The sequence below is a fragment of the Orcinus orca genome, chromosome 18 (assembly GCF_937001465.1).
Source record: "Orcinus orca chromosome 18, mOrcOrc1.1, whole genome shotgun sequence".
NCBI lineage: Eukaryota > Metazoa > Chordata > Mammalia > Artiodactyla > Delphinidae > Orcinus > Orcinus orca.
In genome coordinates, this window is record NC_064576.1 from 5,287,395 (window position 1) to 5,309,542 (window position 22,148).

At 43.3% G+C, this 22,148-nt stretch overlaps 1 protein-coding gene across 1 annotated transcript in view; it reads left to right on the top strand.

Moving 5' to 3' along the window:
* EFNB2 (ephrin B2) overlaps positions 1–22,148 on the top strand; it is a 44,408-nt gene that overhangs the window by 7,389 nt on the left and 14,871 nt on the right. Inside the window, exon 2 of the mRNA XM_004273613.4 lies at positions 15,758–16,041. Coding sequence (XP_004273661.1) covers positions 15,758–16,041 — 284 coding nt within the window. The remainder of the gene's footprint in view (positions 1–15,757; positions 16,042–22,148) is intronic.

The window sequence follows — 22,148 nt, forward strand, 5'->3', positions numbered from 1 at the left end:
TTAGGGATAAGGATGGTTGGATCCGGCGACCCAGTGAAAAGAGTAGGTGATAAATTATGAAATGTTTTCCATGCACACTGAATGCCAGGTGCACCAATTTCTGTGGCTCCTGCAGAGAATCAGCAGAGGCTCTTTATTTCCCTTTTGATGTATAGATATCAAATATGTAATTCTAGTCCAAAGCATTTTGTGGCTTTGGACACAGACATGCTGTTTTCAAATGAAAAACCATAGTAGGAGACAGCTCCATTGAAGGGAAACAAGTTGTTTCTGCTCTTAGTAATCCTCCAAACAAAATATGAAGAAAAAATTGGCAGTAGTGAAGTGTTAATAGTTTGCTGTTTCCATTCTCGAGAGCATGGGTAGGTAAACGTTCTAACTACTCAGTGGTGGGCAAGCATTCAGAAGGCTACGCATGAACTGTGCTTTGAAAACTTCATTTTCTTCATGTTTTCTATATGAAACTCTTAAACAATCCAGTTCATTTTCTCAATTCACGTTTGGTTGCCTCCAGTTTTAATTACAGTCCTTGGATCCTTCTACCAGTACTTGCTGGTTAACCCTCTCTTGCCTCTGAGGTGTTACTCTGTGCTTTTCACATACTGATGACTCCCGTATCCCGCCAGAGTAGTGATGAGTGCTACCCACATATCCCTGTGCACATCAGAAGCTCTGACCTGCGGAGCCAGTGTCTGAAATGCCACCTTCCAGCCTCTCTGCAGCCTCTCGTGTTCCAGCTGAGGAACCCGAGGTCCAGCGTGACACCACCACCTGCTGAAATGCTTCTGAACTCGGTCCTTGCTTTTTCCCCCTGTTAAGGTGGCTCACTGTGGTCTGAAACGTTTGTCCTGAATGAGAACTGTCTGATGAGTGAGTGGGGCTGAGCCAGTTACGTTCAAGTCCCGCTCAGAATGCATCTACCTGCAGAAGTTAGAAAATGCCAGTTTTCACTTAGCTTACCAGAACTATACTTGGGGCACATTTTAGATAAAAACAGACTCTCCTAAGCCCTGCATCCCCCTTCGTCTATGGGAAAATGGATCTTCATGAGAATGGACTGTCCTTAAAGTTCACGATTTCCCTGAAATGACTGCTCTCTCTTTATGGTGTAGATCAAACATAACTTCTTTAAATCTTTTCTCTGTAATCCCACAGCACTTTAGTTAAATACCGAGGGCACTGGAGGAACATAGTACATGGCGCTGTCATGATTCATATGCAAGTCTTAATCCCCTTCGCCACTCTGCCTATCCCTAAGAGGCAGGCACCAGAATGCTTTCATGTCATCAGTCTCTGCCGGCGAGCACTGACATCCAATGAGTATTAGTCGGAAGAGCAGACACAGCCCAGATGTCTGTTTCTGGCCGCTCCCATTAACAAATCACCTGCTACTGGAGATCTACCTCCAGCCCCGCGGCTCTAGAACTTTAGGGCATCAGAATCACTTGTTAAAACAGGCTTGCCGCCCGCCCCCAGAGATCCAGATTCCTGAGGTCTGGGTGGGACTTGAAATTCACATTTCTAACAGGCTCTCAGCTGATGCTGCTCTGAGACCACACCTTGAGAACTGTTGCCCTGGATGGAATTCGTTGGGGTAACAACTTTTTTTGGGTAACAGCTCAAGATTAGATGATCATCCTCTTAAAGGCTGTTGTGGATCCCTGAAGAAATCCGTGGCCCTTGCCTCCCTGCTCTCGGCCTCCGTTCTTGCTTGGTTGATTGTTGACGGTAGATAATTCGTTGATTTGTTGGACAAGCATTTATGAACTGTGAGGTCTGTTACACGAAGCTCTGAGAATACAGTGAAGAGCAGTCTCTACCCTCAAGAGACTTCAATCCTAAGGGAGTAGGGGGACTCCCTGGTGCAAGAAACACGTTCTGTGCCGTGGTGCATGGCAAGTGTGGCCGTGAGAACAGAGGAAGGAAGGGGATGGAGTTCCTCCCGGGGGAGGGGAAACTGAGGCAGGAGAGACGGCGGTCCAGGGAGAGCTCCGAAACAAAAACCACAGTAAGCAAGTCAAAGAAACACATTTCAGGTAAGAGAGGCGAGTATCTACACTGTACTTCTGTAATCTACATTATTTCCTACGTCTGAGCAGAGCTCAAAGACAGATTCCCACAAATGAACAAATAGACCCTGTGGGAGAGCTACCCCAGCGATTTCAGCCGCCTTATCCTCATGAGAATTAGCAGTACCTTTTGGTTTTCAGAAGGCCTGTGCTGATAATGGGAAAGGTCAGGCAGTTCAGTTGAGCAAAGAGAGCCGGGCCAGTGCTATTTTAGTTTAGTGAAGAGGACTGCTGTGGAATCTGGCTGTATGAGTCTACTCCCAGGTTTGTCATTTTTTTAACTGTGTAACTTTGGGAGCAGAATCCTCCGTGTCTCTCACTTGTCCCGTCTCTAAAATGGGGACAGTAATCTAACAGGACTGAAGAAAAGCAATAAAACTGTGGTCAGGATTTCAAGACCTTAGCTCTGGACTTAGCACAACAAACCAATAAACGTCAACTCTTGCTGTTGAAAGTTAATTGAGCATCTACTGTGTGCCTGTCTCTGGCTCAGTTTGCCTTCTACATACAAATGCAGAATAAATAAAATGCTCATAAAGATTATGCCATGGCGCCTGCACCTTTTCAAGCCCCTGATGTTATATGGTACCTTGCTTAGCTGCCAGACTTCCACTCATTCTTGCAGGCCTCTCTGCTACAAGAGGCACCTTTTTATTTCCCTTCAGCTGCCAAGTTAGATGCTCTCTCCTCTGCTTCCTACCCTGATGCTTTGTTGTAACATTTGTAACCCTGAATTCATTCAGCTTCTCCACCATGGATGGGGGAGGGCCTGGGCTGAATCCCCTTTATGTGCAGGGTACAGTAAGGGATTGGGTTGTTCAATGAATACACAAAGGCAACCCATAGGCATGAGCAGTGTAGCCTTTTTGCATTAATGTTACATGCTGTTTCTTATTAAGAAACCTCCTCACCCGGTGGACACAGTTTGTTTCATTTAACAATGGTGGTATAGAGCACGTACTAGGGACCAGTGGCTGTTCCAGCTGCTCCACAAATACTGACTCATTAAACCTTCATAATAACCATCTGAGGGAGATACTTTCATGATCCCCAATGGGGAAACCAAGGCAGAGACTGGTTCATTATCTTGCCCAAAGTCATATAGCTAATAAGTGGGTACCATCTGTATTTGAATCTGAGTATGCTGTTTCCGGGATCTTTCCTCGTAATTCTCCAGTTCTCTTTCTTAGGCTGTTGCATAGAGAGATTAGAAATCACATAATTAAATGAAGCATGTGTTTGCTCAAAGCAGTCCATATGAGGTGGATTAAAAGAAGGTTTTGCGTATAATTCTTCCCTTGTCCACCTTGATTTATAATCTTTCCTATGATGGGCATGCGATTCTAAATGGATCCTTTGAATCTTTGATAACGAGGCTCTACCCGGTGGAAACTAGATAGTTATGAAAGTCTATCATATTAATGCATTTATGGCATGCTATTCCTTTGACTCTTAACGTTTTCCTTTATAAAATGGAAACATCCGATTGTTTCTTTGCTGGGAGAAGACAAGGTCAGGTTTCAGAGGAGAGTTCCAGGAGGTTCGATGCCACGCGTGTGTCAAGCTAAGGAGATAGCATGACATCTTTTTTAGAGTCCAGTCACAATTAAATGCCATTTTATTTTGGATTTGGGGATCTGTGCCAGCTTCCAGCTTGTCAGAGCTGAGAAGACTCAAATCAAGTCCAGGCCTATTTCTACAGCAAACTGGGCTTCTGGCTCCCTGCCTGTGGATTCACTCAGTGTAGCCCATCTGGCTTTTGATGTTCTGCGAGTTCGGAGCAGCTTGTTTCGGGAAGCAGGGCCAGAGGATCGGTGGGCCTGGGGTGCTCTTGATTCCTGAGCAGCCTGTGGTTGCATCTCCCCAGGGCTTAGGGTCTGCTCGCCTGCAGCCCTCAGGGGTCTCACACCACCAGGTCCTCCTTCCTTTCAGAGCTCAGGGCCTCGGGCATCCTCTCACCTCTTCATGGTCCAGTTCCCCGTCCCTGAGTTCAGTAGCAGCCTGAATAACTCAGGGTGTTTAACGTTGTGTTTGTTTTTTGGTCAAGCTCATTCCAGGCTGCTTGTGGCGACTGAGCAGGAAATGTATTGTCCCCAAAGTTACAGTGGTGCACCATTCACATTCACCCCCCCCCAGTACGCGGGCCTCTCACTGTTGTGGCCTCTCCCGTTGCGGAGCACAGGCTCCGGACGCACAGGCCCAGCGACCATGGCTCACGGACCCAGCCGCTCCGCGGCATGTGGGATCTTCCCGGACCGGGGCACAAACCCGTGTCCCCTGCATCGGCAGGCGGACTCTCAACCACTGCGCCACCAGGGAAGACCCCATTCACAATTTTTTTTTTTTTCCTGCTTTATGCAGTTTGGGGACGATCTGTGTAGGAGTCAGTCTCCCAGTCCGGGGTTTCCTCCTTTTTGACGTTCGCAGTGCAGACCTGACTTGAGAGGCCCAGGGGAACGGCTGCTGTCACCCGCCCACAGCAGACCCGTCCCTGACCCTCTCTGGAGCCATGAAGAAGGAAGTGTCCAGGAGGCAGCCGTGTAGGTCGCTGTGAAGGGCTAGTGCACAGCCGTATAAATTGTGTTGGTAGATTATGCTTACCTGGCAAGGGGGATCTCTGCTTATACCAAGAGAGAACTAGAGTCTTGTCTCTTTTTTAAACCTTACTTATGAACGTGCTCCTTCTATGATTACACAAACACCCGTTCCCGGGGGTGTGGGATTCCCGGGGTCCAGCGGGGAACACGACAGGCTCAGTCCTGGGGTCACACTCCAGCCTGGAGAGTGAGCATCACATCCCCTTGGTGTGTACTTTCTTTCAGGGCTGTTTTCCCCACCAAAAGAAGAGGTGTCATTCACCCATAAAACATGGGTGAATGGTCTCTCTAAATAGGCAAGATTCTTTGAAGTTAAGAGGAAAAAAAAAGTGTTGATGGAAATGAAAGGGATGAGCAGGGTTGATGGAAAAGATGCTCCTGAGCGCTCGGTTGTAATACCACGCTAAGATCTGAAGTCCATCCCTTCAGGTTCTTAACATGCCAGTCCGCTTCTTTCTGTATGATGTCCATGTGCTTTGCTTCCCTGCAGCGCTCCCACTCAGGTAGATAAGCACAGGGATGTCCACACTTAGGTCTAAAAGAGCAGAGAACCAGCTCTTTCTATAGGAAAGCCAGTTTTCTTTCTGGGGCCTCACCTATGAATAATGAGAGTTCCAGCTTCCTTTGTAGACTCTTGCTAAGAGCATGGTTTGGAACAAGACAGTACAGGTGCAAACAAATTACACTTGAGAAAGAAGCTTGCACCGTCTCTTGCCTCCGAGGGTTATGAAATCCCCGTTTGGATGATGGGGGTGTGTGGTCAGGCCAGCATGACAAAGGTTGGCCTCCGGGATTCACTCCCCAGCCGCTTTCCCACTGCATATCTCGGCATCCCAGACCTCCTTTTCCAGCACCGCCCCTCCCGCCCACCGCCCCCCCCCCCCCCCCCCCCCCGCCCACCGCCGACTTTTGCCTCAGCTAGCTACGACATTCATGGCATGATTTTTTTTTTTTGCAAAGTTTTGAGGGAGGAGATGTTTGGATCACTTTCATAAATAAAGACCTTGATTTTTTTGTTTTTTTTTTGTTTTGAGTTAGGCGCTTGATTTTTGTTTTTAATTCCATGCCAGAGATTAACTAGTCTCTGTGAACCTGGGAAAAGAAAACGATGATCTCTGCCCATCACATGCTTAAAGTCTGACTTAGAATGAAGATTATCTATTCCAGCGTCAGCTCGTTACAGGCAATCCTTCTGTGAATTGGAGGGTTTTGTTACAGTGGAAATTATGGTAGGGATAAAAAATTAAATACATACTTGTGTTATTTTTCTGAACGAGAATTTAAACGATGAGCATCTTATTTATCTTTGAGCATTGGAAAATGAAATTTACTTTAGCCCCCAGCGTTTTGAGCATTATATCGCAAATAACAAACAAGATTAACATCACAAGGAGTCAGCTTCCATTCCATTGTGCAGCATCGTAGGCTGTGAAATTTGATATTATTTTGACTTGTATGGTAATTGTAGAATGACAGAGGGAAATGGATTAAGTTGAAATAGAAGGATACAGCACAGCGCACACGGACTGCCCAGTGCAGGTGGAGGTCGTTGGGCCAAGAGTGGGGCCCCTGTGCACTGTCCCTGAAGATCAGAATTTTATACATAAAACTTTGCTTCATTCTGCACTTTACGGTTCTTTCAAGTGTCTACATAGATGAAGAGGCCACCTCCCCGGGAAGAGTTGCAAAACCGGCTCAGGGACCTAGAGGCTCACCACACCTGTGAATTTCAGTGCTTCTCATCTTTCCTTGCCTTGAAAAGATGCTGCTTGTCCTTGGTGTGAAGTCTGAAATGCACCCTGCCCCCCACTCTCAGCTCTCAGATTTGGAACCCGGTAATGGTCTAAATTGTAGAGCCTGCTTTTAGGCACCTCTTCTTTTCCTTGAATACATCAGTTTCATGTTGCCGATGATATTTGTTTTTAGAAAAGTGTGAAAGAAGGGGCACCTGTGAAAACAGACAATTGTCCCAACACCCATACAGCAGAAAATGCCAATTAAAGCCTCCAATTACTACCTTATTTCTTGGAACTTTAAAGCCACTGAGAAGATAGTGGTGCATTTACTTGAAGTTTTAAGGTAATTACTTGTTCCTCCAAGCGTGGTGTCTGGTAACCTAATTCTGTATCAGCCTGACACCCTATAGCGACACCCCACTATCTCTCTGGTTTCAGAATAAGTTTGGGCAGAAACTTGTTCTGATATGAAAGTGCAAAAGGGGGCAGTAAAGTGCTATCCACAAAAACAGAAAAATTGTTTCCCCCAGTATTTCTTATGGTCGATATTACCTGAGTCTTTCTTGGGCCCCAGTTTTATTCATTTATGACAAACTCCTCTGTTTGGGGCATTTGGAGTTGATCTTATTAAGCCATAGCAGCAATCTAACATAAAACGGAAGTAAGGCGAGTCCAGATATCCTGCCTGTGGACGAAATATGCCATCAAATTCACATACTCGTGAATTTAAGTCATTTTTTTTTTTTCTGGGGGATTTATGTTCCCAAGCGTACAGAGCATTTCTGAAAGGAATGTCGGGCTTCTGTGTTAATGCTGTGTTCGCTCCACATAGAGCTGGAAGGCCTCAAGTGCATGGGGAGGTTATGGGGTCAAGGCTTTGGGCTCATCCTTAGCAGCGAGCATCTTTTGTCAGGAAGGACCTGGGAAGATGAGCCTCAGTGACAGCAAAGCAGCAGTGGCTTGTCCTCATTCACAATTTCAGACGAACCGGTTTACAAACTGACTGCTCTTCCTCCGCAGCCTTTGACATTTAATTAAAACTAAAAGCATTTTTCTGGGAAAAGTGCGTGTTTTCCAAAATGTGGTAAACTCGAAGTGTACTCAATACAGAACTCTGGTTTGAGAATAAACCTATTCTGTGGTATGATTTGGGGTGTGCCAACTGCTAGGGTAATAAACTTGTTCCTAAAGCTGGGATTCAGGGTCCCTGAAATGTTAGCCAACTCCCAGATCTGTGCAGTTGAATGACTAAGCATAAACTGTACCCCATATTTTTCATCTATTTGAATAAACTGGTTGTGTGTTACTACAGCTTTTGTAGACTCAAGAATTGATTTGTTAAATAGACCACAATTCAGAGAAGAATAATTTTATTTAGTTGCATTCTCAGAAAATACATCACAAAACAGTTAAAAAAGTCTACAGGCTTTGAATATTCTGTTTTAAACCAGGGTGAGGAAAGATTGCTCAAGAACATGATGGTTTGTTCCTTGAAACTGTACATTGAAACGTAATGTTCCAATCTGATCGCAAAAGCATTTGACATTTATTGCAGAAAATTATGAAAAATACAGAAAGCTAAAAATTACCCCAAGTCCACCATCCAGTAGCCCAAAGCAGCCGCAGATGAAGGCCCCGTGTTTGACCAAATCTGTGTCTGTATTGCCAGCAAAATGAGCAGAAGAACACACCACCTACTGTGTATGTATGTATATTTTCAACTGAACTTAGCCATTTACTTAAAATAATCATGTACTCTAATGATGTAGTTTTGAAACGAAAGGAAAAATCAGTTCTCCATGGAAAAGTAAAGTCTGTTCACTCAGACAATGAGTCTTCTTTTGCTTAGCAGTTTGCTTCAGAGGGAGGAGAGTATCACCTGTAGGTCTCTTTCCCCCCAGTTTGCACATTGGCAGGATTCGCATTGGTCCTGTTACGTGAGTAAGATGGTCCTGTTTCTCAGGCGGATGATAGCGGCCATAAGTGTGCAGAAAGATTAGGTATTTAAATAGATATTACAGTTGTACGTGTACGACAGTACACAGAAATGGCTCCGGGTCTGAGCTGACACTCTTTAAATGAGAAGCACTGTGATCATGGCTGTCTGCAGGGGGTTTACGTGACCCGGTCATTTGTTTGGACAGAGAAAGTAGCCATTCCTGTCTACATCCTTTCATTCTGATCTCTTTCCTTCTGTGCCGGTTTGATAGTTTTGCATTTGGCTACCATATATTGATTTGCCCTTGTTTATATGGCAGTTTGGCATATCCTTCAATTATATGCCTCCACGTAGCATTTCCCTCAGGAGAACGAGGACTTCTTACTTCAAATCTCCTTTCACAGACTCTTTCAGCATCAAGGGACCATAGTGCTTTGGCTGTTCTTCTAGGGTCACCTACTTATTTTTGGCAACCTTGAAGACAAGTGTAAGAAGTCGTTGCACATTTGTCCTGAGGTGCACGTGTTATGGTCAGCTGCAGATGCAGCAGCGGGAAGGGGAAAAAAGAGAAGCAAGGAAAACGGGGCATCCGTGGGGGGCTGGGGAGAGCAGCTGTGGCTCCACTACCCAGCGGGCCCCGAGCATCTCAGCTCCTTGCTCCCGTGGATCTTGCTGTTCCATCGGGCCAGGTTCAGGAGTCAATCAAGCAACCACTGCCCTCATCTGATTTACCCTGTGACACCTGGGGATGCGATGCTGGTCGACAGAAGGGTCCAGACTTGAGATCAAAACATATGATGTTACGATCAGTCAGAGACAGTTGTGTGTCGTGACCCCTGAACTCTTAAGTGGCAGGTTTTGGCTTTAAATGCATATTAGGCTAGTTTTTTCAACGAGCATGTGTTCCTAGAGTGGGTTAAAACATTAAAGAATATTGTGTCGCCAGGGAACTCTAGTCAATATCCTGTGATAAACTAAAATGGAAAAGAATCTGAAAAAGAATGTATATGTATGTATAACTGGATCACTTTGCTGTACAGCAGAAATGAACACATGGTAAATCAACTCCAACAAAGTAGATTTTTAAAAAAAAGAATGTTGTGTCACATATGGCTGTATTATTTTAGAAGTTCCTACAATGATGACTATGAAGTATAAATGTCTAATTGAGATTATTAGAGATCCAATTTAGATTATTAAAGATTAAAGTCTAATGTGTGTTATTAGATTGATTCCCTATGGAAGTATTAGAATCTAGTTTGGTGAATAACCTTTAAGAACTTGGATTCAGGTTGATAGATAATTGGAAGGTAAAAACAGATTCTAATATCAAATCATTTCATTTCAGGGACTTCCCTGGCGGTCCAGTGGTTAGGACTCCGAGCTTCCACTGCAGGGGGCGCAGGTTCGATCCCTGGTGGGGGAACTAAGATCCTGCCTGCCACATGGTGTGGCCAAAAAAACAAAAAAACAATCACTTCATTTTGGGCAGGGAAACTTTGGAAACCCTACTCAGAGTTTCCATTTTATTCCATGTTATACTGTCTCTGGATTTAGTTCAGAGTCATCACGTCTTATTGTCTTGCTTGGGAATGATTCACTGGGAAAAACCATAGGAGTTGCCTATTTCTGCTCAGCACACCCCACTGCTGTGGCATCCCAGGGAAGCCCTCCAGTGAGAGACACAAAACCACAGCACCAATGCCCAGGAAGCAGTCCTGACCCCAGACTCTCTTGATGGGGAGGAGATGCAGCTTCCCTGTCCCAGGAGCACAGCAGGGTGGCTTGCTCAGACTTTGAGTACGTGGCCCAGAGAGGGATCTGGCCTCCTGTGTTCGCTCTCCTGTATAAGACAAGAGGCACTGTGAGTCTCCTTTGTTTTTTGTTTTGAATTAAAAACCAGCAGATACTATTAAAGAAGACTTCTGACCACTTTTTTTTTTTTTTTTTTTTTTTTGGATGTGGTTTAACAGAAACAACCTCACCTCTGTGGTATGGGTTACAAACATGGGGATTTTCCTCTAGGTGTCTTTGGCCACAAAAATGGACATAATCTCATCATACAAAAAGAAATCTGCATTTCATATTCACTAGGCAGAGTCAGTGTAGTAATTTAAAATTAGCTAGTTGTCACCACCCTAATTATTCTTTAAAAAAAAAAAAAAAGGAAAACATTTCCAAAGTCAATAATAAGACAAGTCTTATTGACTATTACCAAATATTCAGGGCCTAGATGTGCTGTGTGGTCCGACTTGTTAAAGTCTCTGAGCAATCCTGAGGTAACAAATCCAAATATAAGTGACCTGGCTTCAAAAATAGAACTCTGTGGTTACTGGCTTGATTATAACCTCTAGGACGCATTGCTTTCCATTTGAAAATGATATTATTAAAAAATTCACCCCGTTTCCTTTCCATGTACATTCTGCAATTCTCATGAATCGTCTGGATCCATCTGTAATATTACATTTAAAACACAAGTTCCATGTGTGGTAAGTTTCTTCCTCACCCTTTGGTCCTTGGCTTCCCAGGACATGGCAGGGGTAGCAGATGGCCGCCCTTGTGATGGACGAGAAGATGAATCCGTCTAGCTGCTGAGTATGCTGATCTCTGAAGCCTGGGCAGATGCCTGCATGTGGATGGACTTTCTCTTAATTTCCCTTAACTTCATGGCTTGTCTATGAAAAGCTCAATTTAGAAAAAGCTGCATTTCCCCAAACCAGATTTATGCTTTAACGTGATGCAGCGAGAGCTGAGAAGTGTGCAGGCAAAGGGGCTTTTCCCGTCGCATCTCACCTTTGGCCTGGCGTGCCTTCATCTGGTTTGCGTGTCAAGCACGTGTACAGGGACTGAATGAAGACAGTGGTGGAAGGTGCTTTGATCAGTGCTTAGCGAAGAATAAGTGCTCAAAAGCAGCAGTGCTTCTGTTATTAGTGCTTCTGGAGGTGGTGAATTGCCTTGCATTTCAACTAGGAAGGGATTCCAGAAAACTGCCAATATTCATAAATCCTGAGAGAACGGGTCCAAAACTCCATCCACAGTGCTGCTTGCCGTCCAGAAGCACCATCATACCGGAGGTGATCCTGCTGTGCTCTCAGCAACCCCCATCCCAACTCGAGCTCATCCTAGCTCATCCTGTCTTCAGAATTCCTTCCGTGCCTGTGATCTGCAAATATCGATAGTTCGTGGCACTAAATTTGACTTAAATTTATTGTGTGTATCTTAGCTGCCATTTGTTCTTTCATATTTTAAGCATCTACCAGATGTCAGACCTTGGGCATTCAGTATTGAGTCAGCCACACGTGGGACCTGCCTGCCCTCAGGAAGCTGGATTGTAAAGTCCTGGCGATCCAGATCCTAGTTTTCTGTCACTCAGAGCATCTGGTGTGGAGGTGCCTTAGTTGTTACACTCACGTTACTCTGTTTGCTCCCATGTTGTGAAGCACATGGATGGACCTGGAGGGTATCATGCTTAGTGAAATAAGTCAGACAGAGGCAAATGCTGTGTGTGATCACTTATATGTGGAATCTAAAAAACAAAGCAAACTCGTGAATGTAACGAAAAGGAAATGGGCGCACGGATATGGAGAACAAACTAGTGGCTACAGTGGGGGGAGGGAGGGGGAGGGGCAAATCAGGGCAGGGGATTAAGAGGTACAAACTATTACGTATAAAATAAGCTGCAAGGATATATTGTGCAGCACAGGGCATATAGCCAATATTTTATAATAACTATTATATATAATATAATTAATTATATGTATAATTATGTAACAATTGATAATGATATTATTATATTATATATAATATCATTGATTATTATATATAATAATTAATATTATTTAAATGGAGAACCTTAAAATTTTTGAATCATTATGTTGTACACCTAAAACTAATATAGTGTTGTAAATCAGCTCTATCTCAATTAAAAAAAAAACTGTGAAGGCCCCAGGGGAGCAAAGAGACTCCTGGGCTTGATGTACTTAGTGATAACGTAAGAAACTTATCATTTGGGCTCTCAGCTCAACCACAGCCTTTGTCTACTGAGAAACCATAAAGTCAGCAATTAAAGAGACTGGTGTGCTAACCAGCTTGTATATCTGTATACCTATACACGCTTAAAAAGTAAACCTCTAAAGCACTCCAGTATTGGGTTCTTTTATATGGATTTAAATAAGGAAGCAAAAAAAAAATTTTTGTTTTTAGTTATCTATTTTACAGCTATCAGTGTATATATGTCAACCCCAATCTCCCAATTCATCCCACCCCTGCTGCCCCCGCTTTCCCCCCTTGGTGTCCATACGTTTGTTCTCTTGAAACCATTTTTCACGGTGAAGGAGCAAATCCTTGCCTAACTTTTTGCCACAGTGTCTTCTGAAAAGTGAGCTAATGCTTTTCAAAGCATTAGGAATAGTGGGTTTTGTCGGGATTCACTTTTTATGAGTGTATCAAATACGCTTATTGAAATTGAGATTCCTCTCTTTCTCTTTTATTTTGAAAAGCCATCCCATGGGTTGACCCCTCTGCATACATTGCTCCCCTGTCACTGACCGTTAAAGCTTTCTGAGTGATTAGTACCTTCTGAAAATACAGACTGAAGTGCAGAGATCCTTGTAGCCAAACCAGCCCATGTGTCCTCTGTTCTTGACTTGACCCCATCAGCCCCAACAAAAACTAGAACTTGGATTTGGTGAGTGAAGAGAGAGTCATGAGGTTCTCACATGGGCAGGGAGGAAATCAACAGTGAGTCTTTGGTTAAGCAGGAAAAAATAATCTTCGTGAAGGAGACGGGATCTTGGGAGCATTTTGAATGAAGAAAGAGCTTGGTGAGCCCAGCTTCAGACGTAGGCGTGATGTGGGAGAATTCTAAGATGTGCAAAGATGATACACAGCTTGGGGGTGAGGGCAGGTCTGATGCATTCTCTTAAAGGAATTGAACTGATGGACAAGAGGATGCATCCATCTGGCTGCTCAGGATCCTGATGTCTGAAGCCTGGGTGGGCCCCCGGAGGAGGTGGTCCAGGGTGAAACTCGCTCAGTGTGGAGATCAGAGCTGAGAAGAGGCAGGTACCGGTGTCCAGGCTGCAGACTTCTGTTGTGATTCAGGAATACTTTTCACTACAGCTAACGTGGGGCTTGCTCTGTGTCGGCTGGTAAAGAAGCCGGTTTAGGAGAGAAGATGTTTGGAATGGGGGTGGGAAACCCCAGACAGGAGCTGGCCTCTGGTTCTCGGGTGCAGTGAAGATTTCCTAAGAAGGTCGAGGAATAAAACATGAGGAGAAGGATGTGTCAGGAAGGTGAGCCTTGTAACCATATCTAACTTATGTCGACTGCCAGGCACTTTGCCCCTGCTTCCCAAGCCCAGCAGAATCACTGAGGCACGGGGGCGTGGGGCAGACTTAAGCCTCAGACATTCAGATTCAGTCCTTCAGTCTGTTCATCAGAAACCAGAGCTGTGTTTCAACCACAAGATGATGGAGACCACTGGCCTTCGGGGGGGCAGGGAGAAGACCCTGGAGGCCTTCAGTCCCCTGGAGTTGAATTTCCCATGCGCCTCCCCAGAAAACTGCAGAAATGGCCAAGAAGTTCACAGAGAGGCTCTTACTAAGTGGTGATCTACATTTGTCAACAGTTCTAGAGAATTCTATAAGGGTGCACACATGATGGTCTGAAATTTGTCATTATTATAAAAAATAGTCATTTTGGGTTCTACTTCACAGAAAGATTTTGTTAGGTGATTCTCATTCACTTTTCTTTTTCAACTTTTTTTTTTTTTTAATAAATGTCATATATCCTTGCTTTAGCAAGCTCAGTTTAAAAAAAAATAAGAAAGAAAGGGGGCCGCCCTCCCTTTGGGATTGTAAAAGAACACATTCCCAAGGAAGAGTGACAAGCCACTGTGTTCAACATGTATTTTTTTCCCCTGCCATAAAGAGTATTGGTTTTTAATATAAATCTGTAATGTAATTTCTGTTATGTTCTATGATGCTTCATAATCAACCTCATGCACTTTTCAGAAAAATTAATACCGTTCATTAACATTCATCATCATCTGTTCCCTCAGTATCAATTTGAAATTGGCGATGCCCGTCATCCTGGTTTTCTCTCTCTCCCTCCCTCTCTCTCTCTCTCTCTCTCTCTCTCTCTCTCTGTCTCTCCCCCCCCCCGCCCCCCATGTCTGTCTGTCTCTCTCTCACCGAGTCTGTCTCTCTCTCTCTCTCTCTCCCCCCCACCCCCGCCCCGTGTCTGTCTGTCTGTCTCTCTCTCTCTCTCTCCCTCCCTCCCTCCCTCTCTCCTCTCTCTCTGAATTATGACCCATTCATCGTCATGGCTGATGGGCCTCCCTGGTTCAATAAGAGGTTGGATTGGAAGGACTCAGACGTGATGCTTTGTTCTCCGGCTTCAATATTTTAATGAGCCTGCAGGCTTGGCTCCTTCGGAAGGAACAAGAGGGGATTTCTAAGTGTGTTTTTAGTGTTAGCACTTGTAGAAGGATGTTCGTTATGAAGCTCTTGTTTCAGTTTCTCCGAGAAACTCCCCATTAGGAAAGATCTTTCCGCAGCTTGGCTGGGAGAAAAGAGAAAGGGGAGGAGGGCGCTGTGGTCTGTGAGCACCAAGGGGATATAGTGTGTCAGTGGTTTGGGTTCTAAAGATTTGCTTCTAAGAATTAACTGGAGCAAATACATCTCAAGGGAGGGGGGAAAAAAGGTTTGTGGGGCAAGGACAGTGACAGTAGTTGCTGTCTTCCCCAGTAGAGGACTTTTCATCTTGCAGCTGAATCAATACTCCAGCTAATTATTTCTGGTTGTTTTTTATGGGTTTGTAAGATGTTTTTTTTGTTTGGGGTAATAAAAAAAACCATTATTTGATCAGTGACTGACTAATTATGATAAGTAATTTGAAACATTCTTGATGAAACTTGTCTGTTAATTAGCATCAGCAGCAAATGGAAACTAACAGAACAACAAAGTCTTAGCGCATCCACTGCTCCCTGGAATTGCTGCCCTCTTTCTGTGGCGTGCCCAATAAACTGAGGCTGCCAGTGGTTAAAAAATAATGAGCAGGTGGGAAGGTCTGACTCACCACCAAGGAAAAGTCATTGTGAAGTTACACAAAGGAGCACTGAAATATTACAAGCGAGGGGGCGGTAAAGAAATGTCAGTAGGTTGCCTTGATCCTACTGGGTAAAGTCAGGAATGTGGTTTCTTTTTTTTCTTATTTTTTTTTTTTCTTTAAAGCTTAATTCCTAAATACATTCATCCCATGCTGATCTGAACTCAGATATGTTTGATCAATAAAAATGTGGCTCTATAAAATTGTGGTTTGGAATTCTTGATGTTCTCTGGCCATATTGTCATTATCATTAATACTGTTAATTTTTTATCAACTCAGTGGCGCTTTTTTTTTTTATGCTTTTAGATTTCTGCCTGGACAAGGACTGGTTCTATACCCACAGATAGGAGACAAATTGGATATTATTTGCCCCAAAGTGGACTCTAAAACTGTTGGCCAGTATGAATATTATAAAGTTTATATGGTGGATAAAGACCAAGCAGACAGATGCACTATTAAGAAGGAAAATACGCCTCTCCTCAACTGTGCCAGACCAGACCAAGATGTAAAATTCACTATCAAGTTCCAAGAATTCAGCCCTAACCTCTGGGGTCTAGAATTTCAGAAGAACAGAGATTATTACATTATATGTAAGTATAATTCTATTCATTTATGTTATAGAAATTAGAATAAGCTAAATAGGTTTGTATCAATTTTTGTTTCCTTAAAATTATTACTGTGGCAAACAATTGGGTGGGAATCTTTGCTGAAAAGTTTTTTAAAGAAGCCCTAGTTGAATGAGGGACCCCTGTACTAGTACTCCTCATTAACATAGATACCCAAAGAGAAAAAGCCTCCTAGAGTTTTTGTAGTATTGAAATAAGTGGATATATATGAATATATTCAGCATCTCTACTGACAAAACCATTTTTAAGAACCATTGGTGAGATTTTGATAGGTGAATCTTGTGCAATGACTTTTCTCTTCATCCATCCATTCATCCATTCATCCATCCATTCATCCATTCACTCATTCATTTAGTATTTACTCTGTGCCAGAAACTGCATAAATGCTAGGGGTTCAACAGTGAACAAGATGGTAAAGTGGTACCCATTCCTCATGGAGCTTGTAGGTTCCAAGAATGGGAGTTACAGGCAACCCACACTAGTACATGGGCGCCATTAAAACCAGGTTTGGAAGAATAAGAAAAAAACTTGGGTTTGTTCAATGAATTACTTTTTTATCTACCTATACAATAATTTGACACATGGTTTTAGGAACAGATACTGTGTATCCTTTGGGTCCTATCTGAGCTACTGTTCACTCCTGAGGCTGTGAAATCTGATGAAACACGTGCCTACTGGGTGCAGGTCACCAGCTGGCACAGAGTTAGATTGTTCCAGGCCCAGGGTCTGTCTGAGTGCAGTCTGGGTGACTAGGATAGCTGTTCACATCAGGCAAGCAATGAACTGGTTTTTCTTGGTTTCTTTGGTGGGAGTCTGCACTCACTCGTCATGATGAGCTCCAGGTCGTCAGAGGTACTGAGCTGCTGTCTGCTGGGTGTGCTCTCCCATCTCTGGGTGATCAGGTTGAAACTCTGGCTTTCTCTACCTCCTAGCTGCTCTTGAGAGTGCAAAATCAATAATTCATTGACTACTTATTAAATACTCAACAATATACACTCATTAGTAATTAAAACAAGGTGGTCATAGCCGTCTAATCCTTGTTCTTTGCTGTGAACCTGAAATGCCACAGAGGCTGAAAACGTAGTTTTAAACCAACGTGATACACATAGAGTGGCTTAGTGAGAATAAGTAACAAAAAGAGAAAGTGGTGAATTATAGATTTTAAAGCACAATGATCATAAAATGAAAATAAAAGCATTTTGAGGGCTGGGACAAGCAGATGGGGTGGTAAAGTGTATGAAGTAAGAGGGAAATCTTTGAAAATATAAAATAGTCATTAGACAAAATAAATGGAAACCTTAAGCTTTTGGAAGTCCAACAGTGTCTTAAAAAAAGTCTTTTTAAGTAGGACTGTTTACCAGGACGTTTTTAGCATAGCATTTATAGGGACCCACCCTACTGAATTCATTAAGCAGGTTAAGACCCCTGAATAGGGTGGGGAAAAGGACGAGGGGGTGCCTGAAGATAGATGTTCCTCAGAGTGAAATACGTCTCTAAAACTGCACCTGCAGCCCTAGCTGCCAACTGGCTCTTCAGGGAGGTAAGCCACCACACCTGGAAAAGCACGTGGTAGCCCGGGATACAAGAATTGTTCTGAAAATAGAGATGAGGGTTTCAAGTTTGAATGCTGCTGGTTGGGTGGTTGTTACAGGCTGGGTGGGGAAGGGCCCAGGGCTCAGAGGGTGGCCGGGAGCCCAGGGAGACTCAGAGCACAGAGTTGAAAGACTTGCGCCACGTCACAGACATAGGAAGACACTTCAGATACTTCGGGAAACGCAGGCCCCGTTTCCCACCCATCCTCCAGCAAAGCCAATGGATGGACAGCTTTCCCTGAAAGGGAAACGAAGGATGAGAAGTACAACTCTCAAAAGAGTTGAAAAAGTTAATGCTGACTTTCCATTGCTTCTTCGAGGATCACAAGGCACCCAGACAATTAAGAGATTTTTCAGAGTCAGTGCTTTCCACAGCCAGTGATCACTCACACATACACACAGTCACACTCCACTTAAAACAGTACTACACTAGGCGGCATGATGGAACACTGCCCGTAACACTGCAAATCACCACTTCAACTTTGAGAGAGTTAACAATGTTGGTATTTTTGAGTTGCTACAAAGTATATGACATGTGTTTAACTTCAAATCTTCCTGTCTAGCTAGTAAGCACCTTCATAACCAAGAGTATTAGTATGAACAGCATCGTTATTGTGTCCTGGTTTCCTTCCATAGGAGGGAAGAAGAGAAGTGATAGTTTGGGGCAGTGCTTCATAACCCCAGAGGGGAACAGTCCAAGTTGCCAATGGACTGACTTGGAATTGATGTTGTTCGGTCATTCCCTAGATGAACTGATTCCAGGAGCGCTGGGCCCGGAGCCCAGAGACCTGGGTTCTAGTCATGCTGTGTGAGCTTAACGAGAAAGTCACTTCATTTCTTTGAATTTTGATTTTTTCTCTAGAAACTGCTTTTACTGTTGTTGTTGTTGTTATTCTGGCTAATGATGGAAGTCTCTAGTTCCAAACCGTTTTATGGTTAGACATACACATCCAGTATGGGATCTCTCGTCAGGGTGGCTCTTCTCCAGTTGAATGGACAGGATCTGCTGTAAACTCTTTAAAGACATTGAATTTGATTTGTAGTGTTACCAGGTTTAAAATACAGGCATCACACTTTTAAGTTCTAGAAGTCAACATTACTTTTAAATTGGGAGTGTACTTTTAAACCTACCGAGTATCCACTAAATTCCCCTAGGAAATGACACGACAAAATGATATGCGTCCTCATTAGTTTTTCTCCTAGATGATTATTTGCTTTGACATGTGGCAAAATGATATATATGGGTTTTCTTAATGTTGAGAATTGACTTTTTCAGGTGACCTGTTTCAGTCATTAGACTTGGGTTTAATTTGCATAATAAAATCTCCTAATATTAAATGATCCAGAGGTGGGGATGTTACAACCATTTGGTCTGTTTGTCATTACATTCAGATTCTTCATTGCCTTAAAAAGAAAGTAAACATCTTATATAACCTACAGTTGTTTTGATCATGTCTTTAAAATTTTTTTTAAGTTTATAAAATAACTATCTGTTCTGAAGTGGCCCATTGTCAAGGGAAGCTCTGTCTTAGAAAAACACACCAGTTAATACAAGGCAAGCATTCCTAACTGTGTTCTCAGCCTTCATACATAATTGTGTCAAAAACTTTTCTTGTAGACACTTTCTGTGCTTGGTTTCCAGTTTCTTTTTAGAAGTGATAACCCGGAGCTGAATGAGTCAGAAATTCTGGTGTGGAGGCCCTTTGCAGTATCTGCCCTTACGAAGGTTCCATGGCTTGGTCATCCAGCCTCAGCATAAAACCTTGCAAAATACCTACAAAGAGGTTTTCATCACACTACCAAAATCATGTGAGTCAGAGATGGATGAGAATGAATGCCACTGTGTGGATACTTTTTAAGTGAACGATGGGCACAGCCCAGCTGTTGGAAAGAACACCTTATGCCCGAGGCACCTCCCGATTTAGCTTTGTGTGGTTTTTTACATTATTTTACCTCAAATCTGTAGCCAAGACATGGATTTGTGGAATAGTCTAAAAGTCATCATTTCTAATGACTGTTCGATTAAACGTTGCTCTGAAACTACACCCTGCTGTGTTCACAGTGGTCCTTCCAAAAGCCATTCCTTGCTTTCCTTGCCTGGGAAAGTCTTCCTTGAGAAACACTGAATGAATTTGAATGAGTCACCATTTCTTAGGCCCTTCACTGGTTTCATTCTCCAAAGCAATTTTTAAAAAAAATTTTATCAGAGCATATAAAATTAGGAAACTCCTCAGTCAGCTTTGCTGTTTTTCAGACATAAACTCCACTTCTGAGCAAAAATGCAAAATAAATTAAAATGCTTGCACACAAATATAAGGAAACACTATTCTTAAAGAATCAAAACAGAAGAACAGCAGATTCCATTCCTGTATTTTTGTTGAGTGTTTGTTTTCCTTTTTTTGTTTGTTTGTGTTTTTCTTTTCTGTTTTTGATTTACTTATTTCTGGGAGTAAGTGTAGCAAGTGGCACTAAAATATACTGAATGTACTGTAAGCCCTTTTCCTAGCAAAATGGTTATGGGAGGTTTCAAATATACTTTTACATATAGATATCTTTTTTTTTAATTATTTTTTTAAAATTTATTTATTTTTGGCTGCGTTGGGTCTTCATTGCTGCGCGCGGGCTTTCTCTAGTTGTGATGAGTGGAGGCTACTCTTTGTTGCAGTGCGTGGGCTTCTCATTGTGGTGGCTTCTCTTGTTGTGGAGCACGGGCTCTAGGCGCACGGTCTTCAGTAGTTGTGGTGCACGGGCTCTAGAGTACAGGCTCAGTAGTTGTGGCACACGGGCTTAGTTGCTCCGCGGCATGTGGGATCTTCCCAGACCAGGGCTCGAACCCGTGTCCCCTGCGGTGGCAGGTGGATTCTTAACCACTGCGCCACCAGGGAAGCCCTAGATTTATTTTAGAATATATGTGTGGCCTCTATAACGTGATTATGTGCTTTGATTGATGAATTATTTATATGATAAAGGTAGCAAAATCTACATTTCCATCACTAAACATCATCAAGTTCAAGGTTGTGACAACATCAGCCTGTCACTTATCTGACTTTGAGGTGGGGATTTACGTTGGATACCTTGCATACCATTGGTGAATTCAAGCATTTAAACACATTTTTATTTTTAACCTACGACGGTTGGCTTTGTAATAGAATGGTCATCAGAATCTTGGGTGTTTGGAGGATACACACACACAGCACTTAGAGCGACAGATGAACGTGGTAGTTAGCTGAGAGTCCCAAGTCAGGCAGACCTGGGTTCTTGAATGTCCTTCGGCAAGTAACTTACCCAGTCTGCCTCAGTCTCTTCATCTGTCAGCTGGGGATGATGTGCATTTAGATGGGGTGATGTGTGTAAAGTGCTTGCCTCCATGGCTGGCACCAAATAAGGACAACTGAGGGTCTCTTTGTGGGGAGGCGAGGTGGGGGGCTGGTGTGAGACAGCCTGTGCTCTCCTGAGAGCTGACGGGCGGGGAAGATGGGCTCAAAAAGTGTCACTTATTTGAAATGCTGTCCACAAAATGAAATTCCAGTGATCGTCCAAGTTTCAGTAATGCTGCGTAACTTAATTATAAGATCTTCCCTCTTTTTTGTCTTTTTGGAGTGTTATAAAAGTTCTTTTGTCCTTGGGCTTTCCTTACCAAGAAACACGCATTTATGGATTTTTTTTGTTGGTGGAATTGCCCAAGCTTGTTAGCAGATCCTCCCTAAGTCTCAAAAGAGACAGACTGGGAGGAGGGTTCTACACATATAATCATCCCCCACTTACCATCTCACCAGCCTTGCCAGGGCCTTTTCTCTGTTCCTTGTTACACAAAGGAAAGGCTTATTATTATTGATCATTTCAGCAACATTCCAATGTAGTATAAATATTCTTTTAGAGAAAAACGTACATGTCAGGGTTGCCTTGTCACTGAGACAAGCTGGGACACTACATCATTTCACTAGTCTGGTAATGAAAAGCATCATTTCTTTTTCTTTCTCTTTTTTTTTTTTTTTTTTTTCAGCCGTGCCACGCAGCTTGTGGGATTTTAGTTCCCTGACCAGGGACTGAACCCGCACCCCCTGCAGTGGGAGCACGGAGTCTTAACCACTGGACCACCAGGGAAGTCCCCCGAATTTCTATTATTTTTTAACTTAACATAAAATCCTTTTCTGACCATATTGAAGGCTCTCTCCTAGAGTATATCAGTAAAGCTCCTTGTTCAATTTAATATGAATACAGCTTAAATTCTTTATACTTTAAGGAATAAAATCTCAACTTCTGCTCACTTGCAGCTTGTGCTGAGAAGCTTCTGGCTCGCGGGTCTGATGGAGTCATGGTCATTGGGGTATTTATCCCGTATCTGTCAGGGTTTAGGAGGATTAGGCTATTGTAGATTGAGACTCTGTTCATATTCAACTGCGTCACCTAGGCAGTAGTGACAGCTTATCTCATTTAAAGCTAGACAGAGATTGCCCTGTGAGCACTGTTCCTTATTCC